At 38.8% G+C, this 16,467-nt stretch overlaps 1 protein-coding gene across 13 annotated transcripts in view; it reads right to left on the bottom strand.

The window, feature by feature from the left end:
• MRTFB (myocardin related transcription factor B) overlaps nt 1–16,467 on the bottom strand; it is a 71,804-nt gene that overhangs the window by 30,928 nt on the left and 24,409 nt on the right. For 11 of the 13 annotated variants that reach the window (XR_002120259.2, XR_002120258.2, XM_019620869.2 and 8 more), the window contains one exon: nt 3,415–3,480. Coding sequence is in view for 11 of the 13 variants with exons in the window: in XM_019620869.2 (XP_019476414.1) it covers nt 3,415–3,480 (66 nt within the window). In the remaining 2 variants the exon portion in view is untranslated. Of the gene's footprint in view, nt 1–3,414; nt 3,481–13,565; nt 13,916–16,467 lie in introns of those variants that run through there. The other 2 variants (XM_010719712.3, XM_010719711.3) reach the window with 2 other exon arrangements.

Genomic DNA, 16,467 nt, shown 5'->3' with positions numbered 1-16,467 from the left:
ACAAACATACGATCCACTTCAGCAGACTCTGCTGATGACAGCCATCTCTACTGTCTTTCAAACACTTTCAGGGAGATGTTTCCAGGCAAGATATAGCCATCTACAAGTTCGACTCTTCCTTGCTGTGATTTAAATCCGCAGCTTCTTTGCAGTGCAGAAATCTACCACAGAGATGAAGAAACCTCACTTATGAGTAATATTATCCACAGAAGGCAAACTCTCACTCTTCTTGCTGCTTAGCAAAAAAGTTGGAGTGCACATCCTGGTATTGAATTGCTCTCAACACAGGGCTGTATATGCAAGAACCTGGAGGGAAAGGAGAAAGCTGGGGAGGCAAGGAGTTATCAGTTACAGCAAATGATCTTTTTCTAAATGGGTAAGCATATGTTATAGCAAGTGAGGAGCAGTAAATAAATAAGCAATAAAACCCTCCAGCTGGGTGGAGGATTTCAGTGTCCTTTATGTGAACAGCCATTTGTTCTGGTCAGTGAAACATGGCATCAACACTCAGCGCATTCTGAGTGTTCTGTGCTGAGATGGCTGGAAGTGCGGGCAGCCCGTGAGCAGAAGCCCAAACCCTGGATATCTTAGCGGTGAACACAAACAGTTCTAAAAGAATCTGGGCCAGTGAAAGATTTAGAAAGATGTCCTGACACTGAGAATGTGAAGTACATAGTCTGCCCTAAAAAACAGGAGGCTTTGAGAAGAAAGTTGGCAGGCTTATTTCCTGGTTACAGTGCAACACCAACATTATCTTAGCACAGAGTCTGGAGGACATTAACTGCAGTGAGTCATAAATTTATAAATTCTCCTTCTCTTGAAGCAGAATTAATAGCAACCAGAAAAACTACCATCAAGGATGAAAAGTGAGCAGGAAGCCAGAAGTACTTACTTTCTAATGTATTCTACCACATACTGTGATTCAAGTCTCACCACAGTTCTTGATCTTAAACAGGGGCATATAATTTGATAGGTTTTTATGACTTAATTATTAACTGTAAGGTACAACAGAGGCTGTTATTTGGGGAAAATCTAAAAAAGTGGTAAACTGAATTTTTAACTGGAGAACAAAGCCTGGTGATTCTCTATATGAAACTGAAGGAAGACCAATAGGAAGATCCCCACTTTTCTTCAGAGGCTGTCAATCTTTTGATCCTTTGTCAAGGATTATTTGGGGTGCAAAGCAATTGTAGATTTCTCTGTCCTGATCAGAGCAGAAGAAACTGGATGGGTATAAAATAGCTCTGTTCTCATACTGCTGAGTATAGCCCTGTACTCCTTTGTGATGGAATACAAAAGACAAGCATGTTCTACATTCAGAGCTAAACAGTCCTGATTAAAGCAGAGATCTTGCCACTCATTACTAGAAATCATTACAGTCTCCTTTGATCTCCCAGGATGCTGGCCTCATGTATTTCTTTCAATAGGAAGAATTTTTCAGGAGTCATCACTCCTTTGGTAAGCTCCACAATGAGTTAAACTTTATGAGCTAAATGAGCTAACTGTATTTTGTGTACGTTGGTGGACAGCTGCCCCTTGGTTACTGAGTGTGAAAACTATTTTTACCAGAACTGAAAATGGAAGAAAGAAGAGGCCAATCCAACTGGTACATCTCTGAAATCCAATGCTCCTTATCATGGTGCACACTGACAGAACTGAATTCTTTTTGTCACCCCAGTGAAAAAAGATAGCACTATTGCTATACTAGTCACAAGAGAAGATGCATGCCTGCTATACCATAAAGTACACTACCAAGTGCAAGCTCTTCTCACATTGAAGAGCTGGAGCTAACTTCTCTGATGACAGATGAATATCCACTGCCTTTACTAGGAGCCTCTGTGGCAACTCTATGGGCCTAGGAGTTGTTAAACTTTGTGAAACAGCCAGGGAAGAAGAAAAGAAACAATCATCATATGAAACTGTCTGAACAATTTATCTCTGGACAGACCACATGAGAAGTCTTCAGGGGTAGAAACGACAGGCCTTGGTACAACTCTTATGCCTGTACAGGAGAATGCCAGCAAGCTTCCACCATGAAGCAGGTGGTTATGGAAACCAAGCTCTGCACATCTCTAACACATTGAAATCAATAAAGGGAAACAGACTCTGGTAATAAAGTGCATTTGCGTCAAGCATGTCAATTACTTACTTTCAAAATAAAATGCTGGGAGTTCAGACACTATAAACTGCAGTTAGATTCCAATTGTAGAACAGTTAGAGATAAAAATGATTTACTAACTTCACGATTTACTAACTTCTTGCACAGCTTTCAAGGAAGGATGACAGGTACTCAGAGTTGGGAATTCAGCATTACAGAATCCTGGTAGCATAAATAAATTTATGCATTTATAAATAAATTTGTGATCTTGAGGACACTGCTGCCTTAGCAAGACACTCTGCACTACAGCTGATCAGCAGCATCTCAACGCTTCAAAAGATGGCATCTAAAGGCATTCATTATCTACCAGTATATAATCCGATCGGGAAGAGAAGAATACCAAACTCTTACACCAGCTTGGGTGCTTTGCCAGATATGACAAATGGATCAGGAACTTTTGGCAACTAGTAAAAAAACAAGCAGTCTTCTAAAAAACAAAATCAACCCCAGAACAAACAAAGCCTCTTCGCATATTCCTGGAAATGTATTCATATGCAGTGATGAGAAGAAGCTAGGCACAAAAGCTTTTGAGTATCACCCAGTGCACAATGCCCAGCCAAAGTCATGTCCTGTAACATCACAGCCATGATCATGCAAGATTTAACACAGAAGACTTGCCTGTTGATGCCCTAGTTATAACTTCTGTGTGTCCTTCGGTTTGGTCCGGCAACACTTACCATCCTACTCTTAAAATACTGCTGGCTTTGATATCGGTGTTCAGTCGTTTATAACATTTATTTCATGGAATCATAGAATGCCTTGGGTTCGAAGAGACACCAAAGATCTAATCCCACTGCCACAGGCAGGCTGCCAACAGTTAGGTCAAGCACCAGACCAGGCTGCCCAGGGCCCCATCCAACCTGGCCTTGAACACCTCCAGGGACGGAGTTCTCACAGCCTCTCTGGGCAGCCTATTCCAGCACCTCGCCACTCTCTCTGTGAAGAACTTCCACCTGACATCCCATGTAAATCTCTCCTCCTTTACTTTAAAACTGTTTCCCTCTGTCCTATCACTATCTACTCATGTAAAAAGTTTGCAGTTTCATCACAGTGGCTATTTTAACTGAAACGTTAGGTAAGCATGATGAATTTACTTCCTGCTCATTTAGATTACCGAAAGGATTCCACTAGTCCTTTCAAATGATAGAGTTATTTTTAATGATTTTAGAGAAGTCCTGATCTTCATTATTTTAAATATGAGTTCATAATTGATACATTATAGTAATAAAAATGTCTAGAAGTAAAGCAAGCCTTACGTGGCATGATGCCCTGGTCCACCAGCTGTTCACGTGTCCGTCTTTGTTGTAGCCTCAGCTGAAGTACTGACAAAAGAAAACAACCATTCAAATGTAAGCATAATATCCCTCTTAAAAGATCAAGACAAACTTTCAAATATGCCAACTACTTTTAGAAGTATTTTTGCTATATACATTTGGACCTGATTAACCTCTAAGACAAGCACCATTAAGGATCAACTGCTAGGAGCATAATTTGCACCAATCTAAATCCTTATTTACAATGGATTTTGCTGTTAATTGGTCACATCTGATAAAAGGACTGCTTCACACATATATCATAAAGAACTCATACTTCCTCTCCAGAAAAAAAAAAATGTTTTTTTAATCGTTAATTTACACTTATACCTGTATCATTTTATCATAGTGCTTCACTATTTCTTAGATATGTATAGCTGTTAACCTAATGTGAAATTTCATCTTTTGTTTGAGCGATGGCCAGGATGCTTGGTCAAGAAAAAATAGACTAAATTTTTTACTTACATTCTCAAATTCTGCCTAAATAGTTTATTATGGATGTATGATTATGACATGCTGTTCCATTGTATTTCACAAGGAAGCAAAACAAAGTAATACATTGTCCAGAACATCAAAATGGATGTAATTTCTAAAAATTAGGTAAAGGACAAACTTCATTGTTTTCAGAATTTAAAAGGAACCAGCTTATTTCCTGTTCTGCAGTACAGGAAGGATACTCCTCTGGCTTAAGCACTACTACCGGGAATAGCCAGGCGAATGCTGACAACAAGGACGTTATTTTCTTATGTGACTCAAACACCGAGAATTTAAATACAAACATTTCAGGGCTGTGCAACAGCAGTTCTATTCAGAGTTTACAATATTGTTACACAAGAATTTGTGTTGTTACACAGGAATTACAAGGAACAGAGATGTGAGAACATGGAACAGCAGCAGACCTAGAGCTGCCTTCCCCAGATCCAGACACTGACAGGATTCTCAGACAAAGATTTTTCCATCTTCATATGAAAGGGAGCAAACTTCTATTTGGCACTTGGCATTCTACTACAGTAACACAGATGCTTACTTCTAGGTCATTTGGTTGGACTGGGCAGCCTAAACACATCCTACCACCTCAGCATTTAATGGTTATTGCATTTTCATTTTTCATTGGCAAGTTTGTGGGAGAAAAAAAACCAGAAAGGCCTCACACTGCAGTTTGGCAACACAAGCAAGCTAAATAACTGCTTCAATACTTCTACTCTATATTCCTCTGTATCTCTTCAAGGTACGTATTAAGAAGTTTGGGAAGTTTGCTGAGGTGTATGCAACTGCTGAGACCCCTCTGAAAAACAAACAAGCAAACAAACAAAAACACAGCCCTACACCACCTAAGCATCAACAGTGCAAACACATACCCCAGCATGTGTTACTTGTATTTGTGGTTGATGGAATTTCTGTCAGTTCTTGAAATGAATGTTGCTTGGCCATGAGTGTGATTGGTGGAACTGATAAAGGAAGTGGCAGAGGGACAAAGTAAATCTATTCAGCAAAAAGTAAACCTAAGTATGTAGGTGTCTTACCTCTTGTTTTCTGAACAGTTTAAACAAATTCTTTAACAAAAATTAATTCCAAATATAGATGATGGGAAACTCTGCTATATAATTTATGAGTGTATTCTATCCATGATTTGTGGCTTCAGTCATGATCAGATTCTTGGCTTAAGCTTTGTGAGAAGGAGTAAAAACTCATCTGTATCCTCAGCAATGTGCAAGTCTGAGAAGACAGTATGTAATGTACTGCAGCAGAAGGATGACAAAAGCAGTAGGTGTGTAGCTGAACATAAAATGTGTGTGCATACATGTGAAGTTTTACCATTTCTTAGCAAAAACATGTAACAAATACTTGTGTCTCATAACACTACATGTCTACCATCATCATACCCTGGACATCACAACGCAAATTAGATAAGGTGCTTCTGAAGTTGAGCCATGTGTATCTCTACCAGAGCTCAGGAAAAAAGACAGAAATGACACAGAACATTCGCTTACTAAGTAAATATCAAGAACTCAGACATTACACAGCTAGGGAAGAACAGCCTGTAGCATGACTAATAGGGAAGCACTGAAGGGAGAACACCAAAGAAAAGATAACTCGAAGATGCAACCAGAAGGTAGTCATTGATGATTCTGATTTGATCAAAGTGAGGAGGGTAAATAAAGTTGTATGAAAAATTAAGAAGGAAAAAAAGTTTGGCATCCAGTTTTTGCTGTTGTTGTTTAACAGTTGAGCACTTAAATGTGTGTCTAAAGAAAATAAAGTATCTAACAGAAGTTGCTGCAAATTAGAAAGTAATATATTAGTTCTAAGAGATGAAAAGCTGAAAACTGTTTTTGCTTCTCCAAAGCAAACAAACCAGGAAAAAATGTAGTATTTATACATCACTGAAAGACATAAGTGTTAAGATGCCTTTAGTCACATGGAGACAAAAATAAAAAAGCTGAGATGTTTCTAAGGAGGAAATGGCAACTTGTGGTACATGAGTTGGATAGGTCCACCTGGACAAAAGTCAGCTTATGGGTCTGCGTGTCAGAGCAGATGGTCGCAGGCAGTAAGGACCTTTATTAAGTCACTGCAGTCACAGAGACTCAGCCCTACAACTTAGCAGGTTCATGTATATGCAGAATTGTATCATTATACTGAAGGTGGACCCGTAGTGGGTATGAAGGAAGGGAACTAAGAATTTGTTCTATTAAAAGCTAGAAGGGAAATGGGGACTCACAAGAAGCTGGAACCAGAAAGATATGGAAGATGGGAGTCATGGAAACTAAATTAAAAGGTTTTAATAAGGAAGATGTGATGAAATTATTTTCAAAGACAAGAATGAAATATATGAGAATGGAGCTCAGGTTGCAATTTTAGCAAAGAATTGCAAATTTATTTCAGGGAGAAACTATACAGTAGTTTTCAGGTTAATTTAAATCTAATGTAAATAAATTAAATCTAAAACTGACTTTATTGATTATATATAGAAGCAGAAATCCACTCAGCAAAAGATTTCTGCAGCAGTCAAGTAACACATAAAGTAAATCTAATAAGACAGGAAGATGGATAAGACCGGAAGACACAGCTTATAAATAATCTGAAATCTATCGAGGCATTATACTAATTTATTACACTGTATTATTTGTTCTCTGTCTCTATATATCTCTCTTTTTTTTTCTTCTTTTTTTTTCTAATAACCATCTCCAGACAAAATGGTGAAATCCAGGGAAGGAAGAATTCAAGAGAAAAAATAAGGTTCTATAAAACAAAGCTCCTCCGGGTACATCTTATTCAAACGTGGTGTTGAACAAATTGTTCTTTTCTGGGTGAATCTGTTCAGCTCGTTGCCTGACTGTTTGCTTCTCACTCTTAAGCTTTTAAAATCAGGTAGTTAACATACATAACATCTAAAATCATAGAAGATGGATCTCCAAATTTAAGGCCCAGAACCGACAAAGATTTAAATACGTTAATACACCGCAAACTTTACTAATATTATTTCTCATATTTAAGAAGAAGAGCTATGTTAACACCACTGAGCAAATGCAGTTGCTAAAAGCACAAACATTTTGCACTTTAAATTATCTGACAGGAATGTCCCCTTCACACCACGGCCACTCTAAAGAATTATCTCCCAACTGCTTCTGAATAAAAGCCATGCACAGAGAGGTCAGTCAGACTCCGTTTTGACCTGGTGGAGGCTGTATTCTTTTTTATTTTCAAGTCAGTGTATGATATTTAGTTGAACGCTTTAGCACCAGGCTAAGAGATTCCATAATTTCCGTGTTTTCTCCAATTACTTTCTGAATAAGTAAAAATAAAGTGTGCTATTAAATGACTTAGAGTACAGTTACTAGCAAAGTTGAGCAAGTGATTTTCAGCCATCGCTTTGTTACAAATGTGTGATTTGTATCCTATGGAAAAGGTGTCTCAAAGTAGTACTATATAATCCCAAGAACTGGAATGCAAGGAGGCCAAAAATAAATAGCTGTCTGGCAGGAACAATGCTATCTGCATGACTGGCAAGCTTTCACCACTGCTCCTTGTCTTGAAAAAAAACCAGAACACAGTGTGTGTGCAGTAATTCTAGCACTGGCTCCTCATCTAATACCATTTTATATCCTGTTATTTTCAATTCAAATTGAAGTTTTGTCTTTTTAGAGAAGGTGCTATGAAAGTATTCAAATAGTTGACATTTAACAAGGATAGAACAGACTGAATCGCCAAGGTGTTCATTAATCAGCATACAGTTATTTCAACTGACAGCAAGAAGAATAATGTATTGATTAAAAAAAAAAAGAAGTTCTTTATGTAATCAACTCACTACTTCCTCCAGTGGAAATGAGCTATTTGTGTTAAAACTGCAAGAAAAAAGTGGGAAAATGCCATCTCCAACATTCCAGCCTTCTCCCTTGGAAATTTCCAAGAGCGGTAGGAACTCCGGTGTGGGCTGCTAGGCTGGCTGCCATGGAAACAGACAGTGCTGGAAACAGGGTCGTCTCCTTTAAATTAAAATCTATTACACAGAAAGCCTCTATTTAAAACAGCCTCCCTTAAAACAGCCTTTACACAGGCAGTCTCTGACATACTGGGCTTGATGCACAGAGCAGCAGATGTTCACAGCACATTCTAGTTGCAGCGAGGCGCTGCTGCAGAAGACAGTTCTATCTGCTGCCCTGCAAAATACAGTCCTCCATCAAAGTAATTTATGACTCAATACGGCACCAGGATTAATGCAGGTGTGTGAGCAGCAGGCTGCCAGTAAAGTAGGAGAGTGTTGTAACAGATGGCAGGTGGCCTTCAGAAGCAATCTGTGGTAATAGCAAATACAATAACTAGTTTGTACACAGCTTTGCTCATTTCTGTGTGTCCAAACTCAGAAATTTGATGATGTAATGCTCTTTTCATTTACATGGCATGCCTAAGAAAGAAGGATGATGAGGAAAAAGCTGTGAGAATATTAGCTGTCTATGATCTGTTGGAAGTGATTCTAACTTGTTCAGCAGGCTAAAGATAAAATGCATCAACAGTTGTTGTACTGACCTCCCAGCCTGAAGATGATGTGATCTGTTAAATAATTTTAATTTTCAAATGGAAATAATTAACCAATCATTAAAGAAATCTGACACCACCTAAAGCTAGAACTTTCACGTATGTCAAAGTGTCATTTAAAAAACAAAAATCTATTTTTACAAAAAAATCCCTTGTCTTATCTTGCAGATTTTTATGTTTTTTTTTTATTATTTTGTATGTGAATTTTCTGCTGAGAATATATCCAACGCAATGTAGGAAAAGAAAAACTGTCTCTTATGCTATTTTAGCAGATACTCAGTTGTACCATCATTTTGTCTTATAAATGACGGCAGCAGAGGCTACTGAGGGCTGTTTCAAACCATCTTTTCCAAATTCCGGAGGGAAATCCTACAGCACTGTGATTTATGCTTTTGTGTGTAAGCAGTAATATTGTACACATAGCTGTTTCCAGAAGTAACATTATCATACTGAAAGTAGGAAAAGAAAAGCTAGATCAGAAGGATAGTGAAGTGTGATCATTAAAAACAAAGAAAATGAAGCACAACAGTATCAGTTGAGAAGCTTAAATGAGTAGGAAATAGAACACTCTGTATCTTTTCCTATTGCTATGGAACACGTTGCTTAGAAACAAGTCAGAACATGCAGAAGCCTCTAAAATTACTGGAAGGTCTGCTGGGATGAATATATATGTGTATATATATATATATGAATATATATGTATACGTTAAAAGTAAAACCTATGTTTTTACAATTCCTGCAAAATCTTTCAAATTAAAAAAAACAACAAACCAACAACACAGATTACCATCTTGGGTATAAAATCTGAAAAAACAAAAGCATTTTGTAAAATTGCACGTAGTAAGTGCATGAACAGTAATTACATATTCTAAATCTGCAATAACCCTCTCCTGTCTATTAATGTTTTTTTAAAACGAATTTGTTTTTCCTCCATGATTACTATCAGCTCAGAAACACACTGTCAAGAGTCTAATGGGTTCAAACTCTCCATCAGCTACAGACTTGCTTTGTGATAAGTCTGGAGCATAATACATTGACTGATGACAGACAATTTCCAGCCAAGCCCTCTTGGGAAGTTAATACCTCCATTCTACACAGTCTTCCTATGCACAGCAGAAGCAGCAAACAAAACGTGTACCCAGGCCAATCATCCGGGTCACAAGATTACACATTAACATAAAAGGAGGAAGGTGGATATATATTTAAGATGGCTGGTGCGACCTGGGATGGAAGCAATGGCATTCTGTCATTCTGCTATGTAGATAATAACGTAATTCTGTAGGGGCTTGCTCAGTGGACGACAACAGAGTCACCGCCTTAGAAAGACTGGAAGCGCATACATGCACTGCTGGATGCTTTGTTAAAGGAAAAGAAACCTCCAGCACGGCAACAAAACAGACAGCAGCTTCAGTGTGGTTTCATAACTTAATCTGATCTAAGACTGCAGAACACCAATGAAGAGGTAATGGTCTCTTCCTCTCCCCAACCACAGCTGCTCCACTTGCAGCAACACCAGTAAAGATGTAGCCTGCCGGGTCAGTACTCTGACCTGGGAAATCCAAGACTACTGAAATAGCCTTCAGTGATACAAACTCACTGATCCAGCTCAATTCAGGACTCCATAATCATAATGCCAGCATGAGAACAAAGATGGCAGCAAACAGCACAAGGCTGAATGAGATGACACCTATTTTTTGGCAGCAGTGGCCTTAGGCCTTACTTTCTTTGAAAGCTTTGGAAAATCTTGGCATGACTGGAGTTGCATAGCAAGTTTTCTTAGAGCTCCTGGATAGCCAGTGTATCCCCTAATTGTATACAGATAATATATAATTACTACGCTGTGACCTTGGTTTATCAAGGTATTTAAGCATGTGGCTAATACAACAGCACTACCACATACTTATTCTCTGTTTAAGTGCTATACTGAAGAAGAAAAATCTGTAGTGTGTTGGTTTAATTGTAAGACATACAATTATCCCACTGTTATTAATGAGACCATTTCTGGTAGATAAAGTTAAGGACAGTAATACAGCCTCACAGGATACTGCATTTGAAGTGCTTCCTTTTATTAACTATAACTAACAGTATACTATTTTTCAGCATTTTCTTATCTGTATTTTAAGAAATATACCTGATAAGCTGCCACTGATGAGGGGAACTATATATAAATACTTAAAATATACTTACATAAATATACACTATCTATAAAAACTTTTTTTAAATAAACGCCAGCAGAATCCTCAAGAATTTATGCCACCGCAGGAGAGCAGTAAAAGTCCAGAGTATGACCAATACTCAACATGCAAGCAACTGCAGGAAATCTGCTAAATAAACAGTTCTCATGCAGTATTGATTTAACTGCATGGATGAAGGGAAGTAACCACTCCTGCCTAAATCTGGTAATTCATTAACCAGACAGCACGAAGATATTTCCAGCAGGCACCTGAGCAGTGCCTGTGCTTCTCTCATTCTGCCCTCTATTTTGCTTCTAGGACTTGCCAGTTTGCAGTTCCTCACAAGACAATAAAATAAAAAAGCAATACAAACCCAGGAAATTAATTATGCTTTAAGGGGAGAGAGGGAGGAAAAACATTCTTTCCTGGTCAGCTTTGTTTTCTTACAGTAACTGGCAGCAACTGGTAACTCTGAAGCTCGGATTAATACATGAATGATAGAACCATACTCATTTCTTCCACCAATTTTATAATCCCTTCAAGAACTTTCCTGCACAGCTGTACATCCTTGAACAAGCTCAGTAATTTCTGTACTGGAACAAGCTGGGGTGCAAAGCAAAACTGCCCAAATTCACTGCTCACTTACAAACGTTCCTAAAACACGCACTGTTGATCACATCGAGTCTTTCTGACTGTATGCACAAAGATGCCCTTATTTCATCCAAGGCTTTTCACTTAATTTTCTAAATGTATTTCTGTTCCCTTGGTATTAGATGACAATGCTTCGGGAATTTCTGAAAAAACTGCTTAGCTACCTTTGCGCAGTGAGCTTCAGGGACAAATATTTTTGTTCTTTGCTCATACAAAGGCAATTTTGATAAAATGCGTAAAACTACGAAATACTTTCACAGACTGATAATAAGTAACTACAGGATACCACAATATATATTTTACTGAGCAGTCATTAGCCTATGCGAAGAAAATAAAATCATCCTTGTAACCTAACCTTCCTGTGCCTTTAATATTCATTTGCTAAAGTCAGCATTAGGATTTGTGTTTCCACCAAGCTCTTCTTCCTTGTAAAAAAGCAAGTTAAAAAAGGACTGCGCCCAATAGAATTTATTCCTGAAATAAGCAAACTCTATCATTTTTAGATTTATCAAACTTAGACAAAACAGATTAGGAAGCAAAGGCTATGTCACCTTCTGAATTACTCAGATTTCTACATACTTCATTGCGATTGCTAAACGAATTTTAACTTTTGTGGCTTTAACCGTTCACACATGGTGTTGAAAAGTATCTGAACACAAAAGGGAAAATCTGAAAAATACCTAAACTACATATTTATATTATGAATTGAAAAGGTGAAGATAGTAGATGTTCAGTGCATAACAGATTTACTATGTTTTCAATAATTTGTTCTACATACGTAACAAAGAAATAGCTTGCTCTTGCTAAGCTTTAGGAAGAAGAAATGCTGGAAGAAGGAATCTTGTATTCCCTCAGGTTCGAGTGGGCCTGTTTGAGTTCTCAAGGCAAACACCTTGAGAAGGAAGCCACTGTTTGCCTTCTCTCTTCAATCACTGTCTTTCCATCAGGACGAAAGGAAGCAGCATTACAAAAAAAACACAACAAACCACAAGCTCTTTGGTATATAAAAATGAGTATTTTTTTGTAGCCCAAACTTATTTCTTAGTAATATGGTGGGTTTTCTCCCTTTTTTAAAAAAACTGCCAGTTACTGTAAGAAACTTTGTATCTTTTTGCTATTTTGAGTGTTATCTTAGATCCAAATTAAAGACAGAAGCAAACCCAGCATTTAAATTCTGAGAAAGGCTTCTCATGTGGGAAGGGGAAAGGAAGAAATAAATCGTGTCACATGAACCGAGAAGAAATCTCTGTATCACCAGAGAACCCAATGATACCTGGAGCGAAAGCCACAGCTGAGCGCTCTAAAAGGGAAGAAGGAGCTTTGTCTGCTACAAAATAGAGCTTGTTTCTGATTGATTATGAAGTTTGAGTCTGAGTCTTGAACTGCAGAGCGCCTGGAAAGTTTTCACACACCAGCTAAGTGTGCTGTGCAGGGCTGCCAGCTGACCTCAGGCGGTCTCTTCCCAGTCCCCCTTAATGCAGGCCAGCTACAAGAATATCTCCTGCTAGAAGGAATGGGACAACTTCCATGCCTCAGCAGTGCTACAGCCACAGCCCAGCAAATACTACTTGAAATGAATTCGGAATAGCAGCATTTGTTAGCTTTAAATAAAGCTCCAAATATCCTCAAGGTATACGTATTTTACAAACCGATGCTTATGGGTTGTGTTAATTTAATGTACAGTGTAATAACAATCATTTAAGGAGATATGAATTAATTTCAAAAGCAGACATCTGGAAAGCAGGCTCTAATCTAATTGAAGTATGGGGAAAAAAAGGGTATTCTAGAAGAAGACAGTAGCTGAGGATACCAGTACAGGAATTCCAGTGGCAATAAGCTAGCAATGCACATACAGAACTAAGGGGCTGTGAGTTTTGTTATCAGTACTGCCAAATTTCATGATATCCATTTCATTATATTCATTTCAATAGTGACATTTTGGAGGGTTTTGTGCAATCTCTGCAGAAAATTTCAGAGTTCTTCATGAATTCAGAACTACATATTACTCTGAAGAGAGCGATCGCTCATTTTTCTTCACGGTACAATTTCTGTCAAGCTATGATGATCATTACTTAACAAGTAAATTCTGAATTCAGCTTTTAGAGGGAAAACAATACCTAATCTGTTGTGCAAAGATACTCCTCGACATACAGTACAACCCCAGGAATACTTGTGAAATGAGAATGCACGGTTCTTCTGAATTTTCTGTCCCCCAATCAATAAGAGACTGACCTTCCTTGAGACTTCTCTGGCTGTTCACCTCAAGGCATTCCTTCTCCTTCAGTGGCTTAACATCTCCAGCAGGTAAAATCTCAGAAAAGCCCTGTTGCTGCTTCTTGCAGCTATCGATCATGGTGAGAATCCTTTAGACTGGCAACATCCAGCACAGGAAAAAAAAATATTAATTTGTCACCGAGCAGTACAGTGCTGTCCCGAACACTGCTTCCAGTTTCTTTCTCCTAAGAAATGAGCAGCCACATCTCTTTGCAGCCAAAAGCAGCCATCATCCTTCACTGTCTACCTTGACCTGTGAGACGCTCAGTCTGCTTTGGAGCCTGTAACTCACTCAAATGACAGCACAGAGCCCGTGAAGCTGAACTCTCAAATCCCGCCTCTTTTCCCAGAAAACCACTCCCCCTTTTCCTTTAGCTGTGCTTGCTTCTTCTGCACAGTCGTGTTTCAGTATGCAGCTTGACGGTCAATCATCTGACAAAGAATGAGTCAAGCAGTTAAAAATAAATCCAGCAGTTGCTGAAGGAGCAGCATTTGCTGATACCTAAGACAAACTACCGCTGAGGACTCTCCCCTTTCCCCTTCCCCCTTCCCCCCTGCTCTGCACACTGCTGCAGGCAGCAGCAACACTTTGTCTGTGCCCAAGGCACATTCGTTACTTACTAATTTTCATCAGGCAACAAAGCTGCCTGTTGGCATTTGAAAAAAATGTCGAGGAACGTTCCCCCACCCCCAGCCCTGTTTCAGGGGCTTTAGCTAGCAGAAATACGTGAGAAGAGCATTTCATGGCTTCCACTCGTTTCCTTGCTGTACAGGAGAGCTTCTACTCCTTGTTGTCAATATCTGAGAAACGAGCATTTTATTATTTTACTTTCTGCATTAATTACAATTCTTCTTATTCCCAGCAGTTTCAGGAGCATTTCCTCCCACGGCTCCTGATCTGCCATTCTCTCCAGCACTTTACATTCATCTTATGTGAATCATCAGCTTCAGTGTCAATCAGGAAGGTTTTGGGGAAAGGGATCCCCCTCAAACGATCTGCCACATGCCATAAGGCAAAAGAAGATTATTGCACATTTTTTGTACTTCGAAGAAATAAGCTATATGCAATTTTAAGTAGCCGCTACACACTGAAGTTAACTCCAGAAGGTGCACATTCCCTTCCCTCTGGCCTAAATCCCCTGTCGTTCTAGAAACTTTCCACATCCCTCCCTGGTATTTTAAATCCTTCACCCTGAAATTATAAAGGACACCTCCCCTCAGAAAAACTGTTTCACTCTCACGGCATCGGGTAGGAACAGGTCTACATGCAACAACGGATGCCTGATGTAGAATTTTAGAACTATGCAATAGGGAAACATGGCTTTGCCTCTTAGGATCTCCCTGCATGCTGCCATCACCCCGTGCCACACAGCGGCTCATCCCCTCAACCCGCCATCCCGTGCTGAGGGCCGGCCGGCCCACCTGGCAGCCGCGCTCAGCCTCAGCTCCGCCGGGCGCAGGAAGGCACAACCTCCTACACGTTTCTGGGTTCTTCACACTGTGCTAGGTTAATTCAGTTCTTCATCTTCATTCAGTGACTTCTTCAAACAGGAAAACGGTGCTCTGAGTACACAGACTAAAATATTCATGTAAACAATACCTGTTATACTTCTCCGAAAAAATGTGTTAACTTGAGCTGTAACTGAGGGTTTTTCTGTTTGTTTTTACAAAATTCCAACTTAGAACAGATTTTTATCCTGCTTTGTTAGGTAGAAACAAAGCAAGACTTTTTTTTATACCAGTGCGTAAGTTCTTTGCTTTGCACACATATGACATTCATCAAACAGAGGTGATGAATTCGGCTCATCTTAAGTACAGCCATAAGATTCTAACAGACTTCAGCTTTTTGTCTTCACGTTCTTTTGGTCGTAAAACAGCAAATGTTTCCTTCTTTCTTTTTTTTTCCAAAAAGTCAAATGAAAAATTTGAGGATTTTTGGAATACTGCTAATATCTTACCCTACTGTGGTAACAAACACCAAAATCCAAATTAAGGTCAGCATTTCCCTCAGTTGCTTTTGCCACAAAAAAAAGACAAGCTTTTTCAAGGTCATGTAAGTCTGCATGTGCTACTTCTCCCAGTGAATACAGGAGAGGACATATGCTGGCACTGTTCATAGCGTAAATGAAAGACACCCCACCATTCTGCCTTTCCCATATATGTACCTAAAGTAATAAAAATGTAAAGGTATGTAAGCAAAAAATATGCATTCAACTGCATACATACATACATATATATATATAATCTTAAATGACAACATTCAGGCATTCACCAGGCGATGCCACCTGTGATTTGCAAAAGGCTCACATAGTAACTTCTGTACATCACCAGTTTTCTTTGTACGACACTACCTGTAGCAGCTGTACCACACACTAACATTTCAAGAATAACACAGGCAGCTAGGACTTGATTCTAGCAATTCATAATAATTACACACTGGAAGTTAAAATTAACATTCATTTCTAGCTATGCATGTAGTTATCCACACAGAATTCCAGGAAAAAGGATGTCAGAATCAGACAGTTTGATCAAGAGATCTCTTTAAAAGAAAACATATTTTCCGTATCTTTTGTAATCAGTCAATTGCCAATCCCTGTAACAGAATTTCTTCATATATACCAGATGCCTTAAATTGAGTCTGTCAAAGGTCACGTCTCTCATCCTAATCTCTTCACAATAAGCAGATAATTAAAAAGAAAATCTATAAATCAAACTAAAATGACAGAACGTTTGTTTAGAAGTTTACCAAATGGAATGACCCTGCTGGAATTCTTTCATGTAGCCTGTGAAAATATATTGCATCTAAGAGGTCACAGTCCCTAGAGAGCTCTGAGTTTTGGCCTGTACGTCTTTTCACATG

The sequence above is a fragment of the Meleagris gallopavo genome, chromosome 16 (genome assembly GCF_000146605.3).
Source record: "Meleagris gallopavo isolate NT-WF06-2002-E0010 breed Aviagen turkey brand Nicholas breeding stock chromosome 16, Turkey_5.1, whole genome shotgun sequence".
NCBI classification, from domain to species: Eukaryota; Metazoa; Chordata; class Aves; order Galliformes; family Phasianidae; genus Meleagris; species Meleagris gallopavo.
The sequence above is the reverse complement of the archived record's forward strand: the minus strand, read 5'-3'. Positions and strand labels throughout refer to the sequence as shown.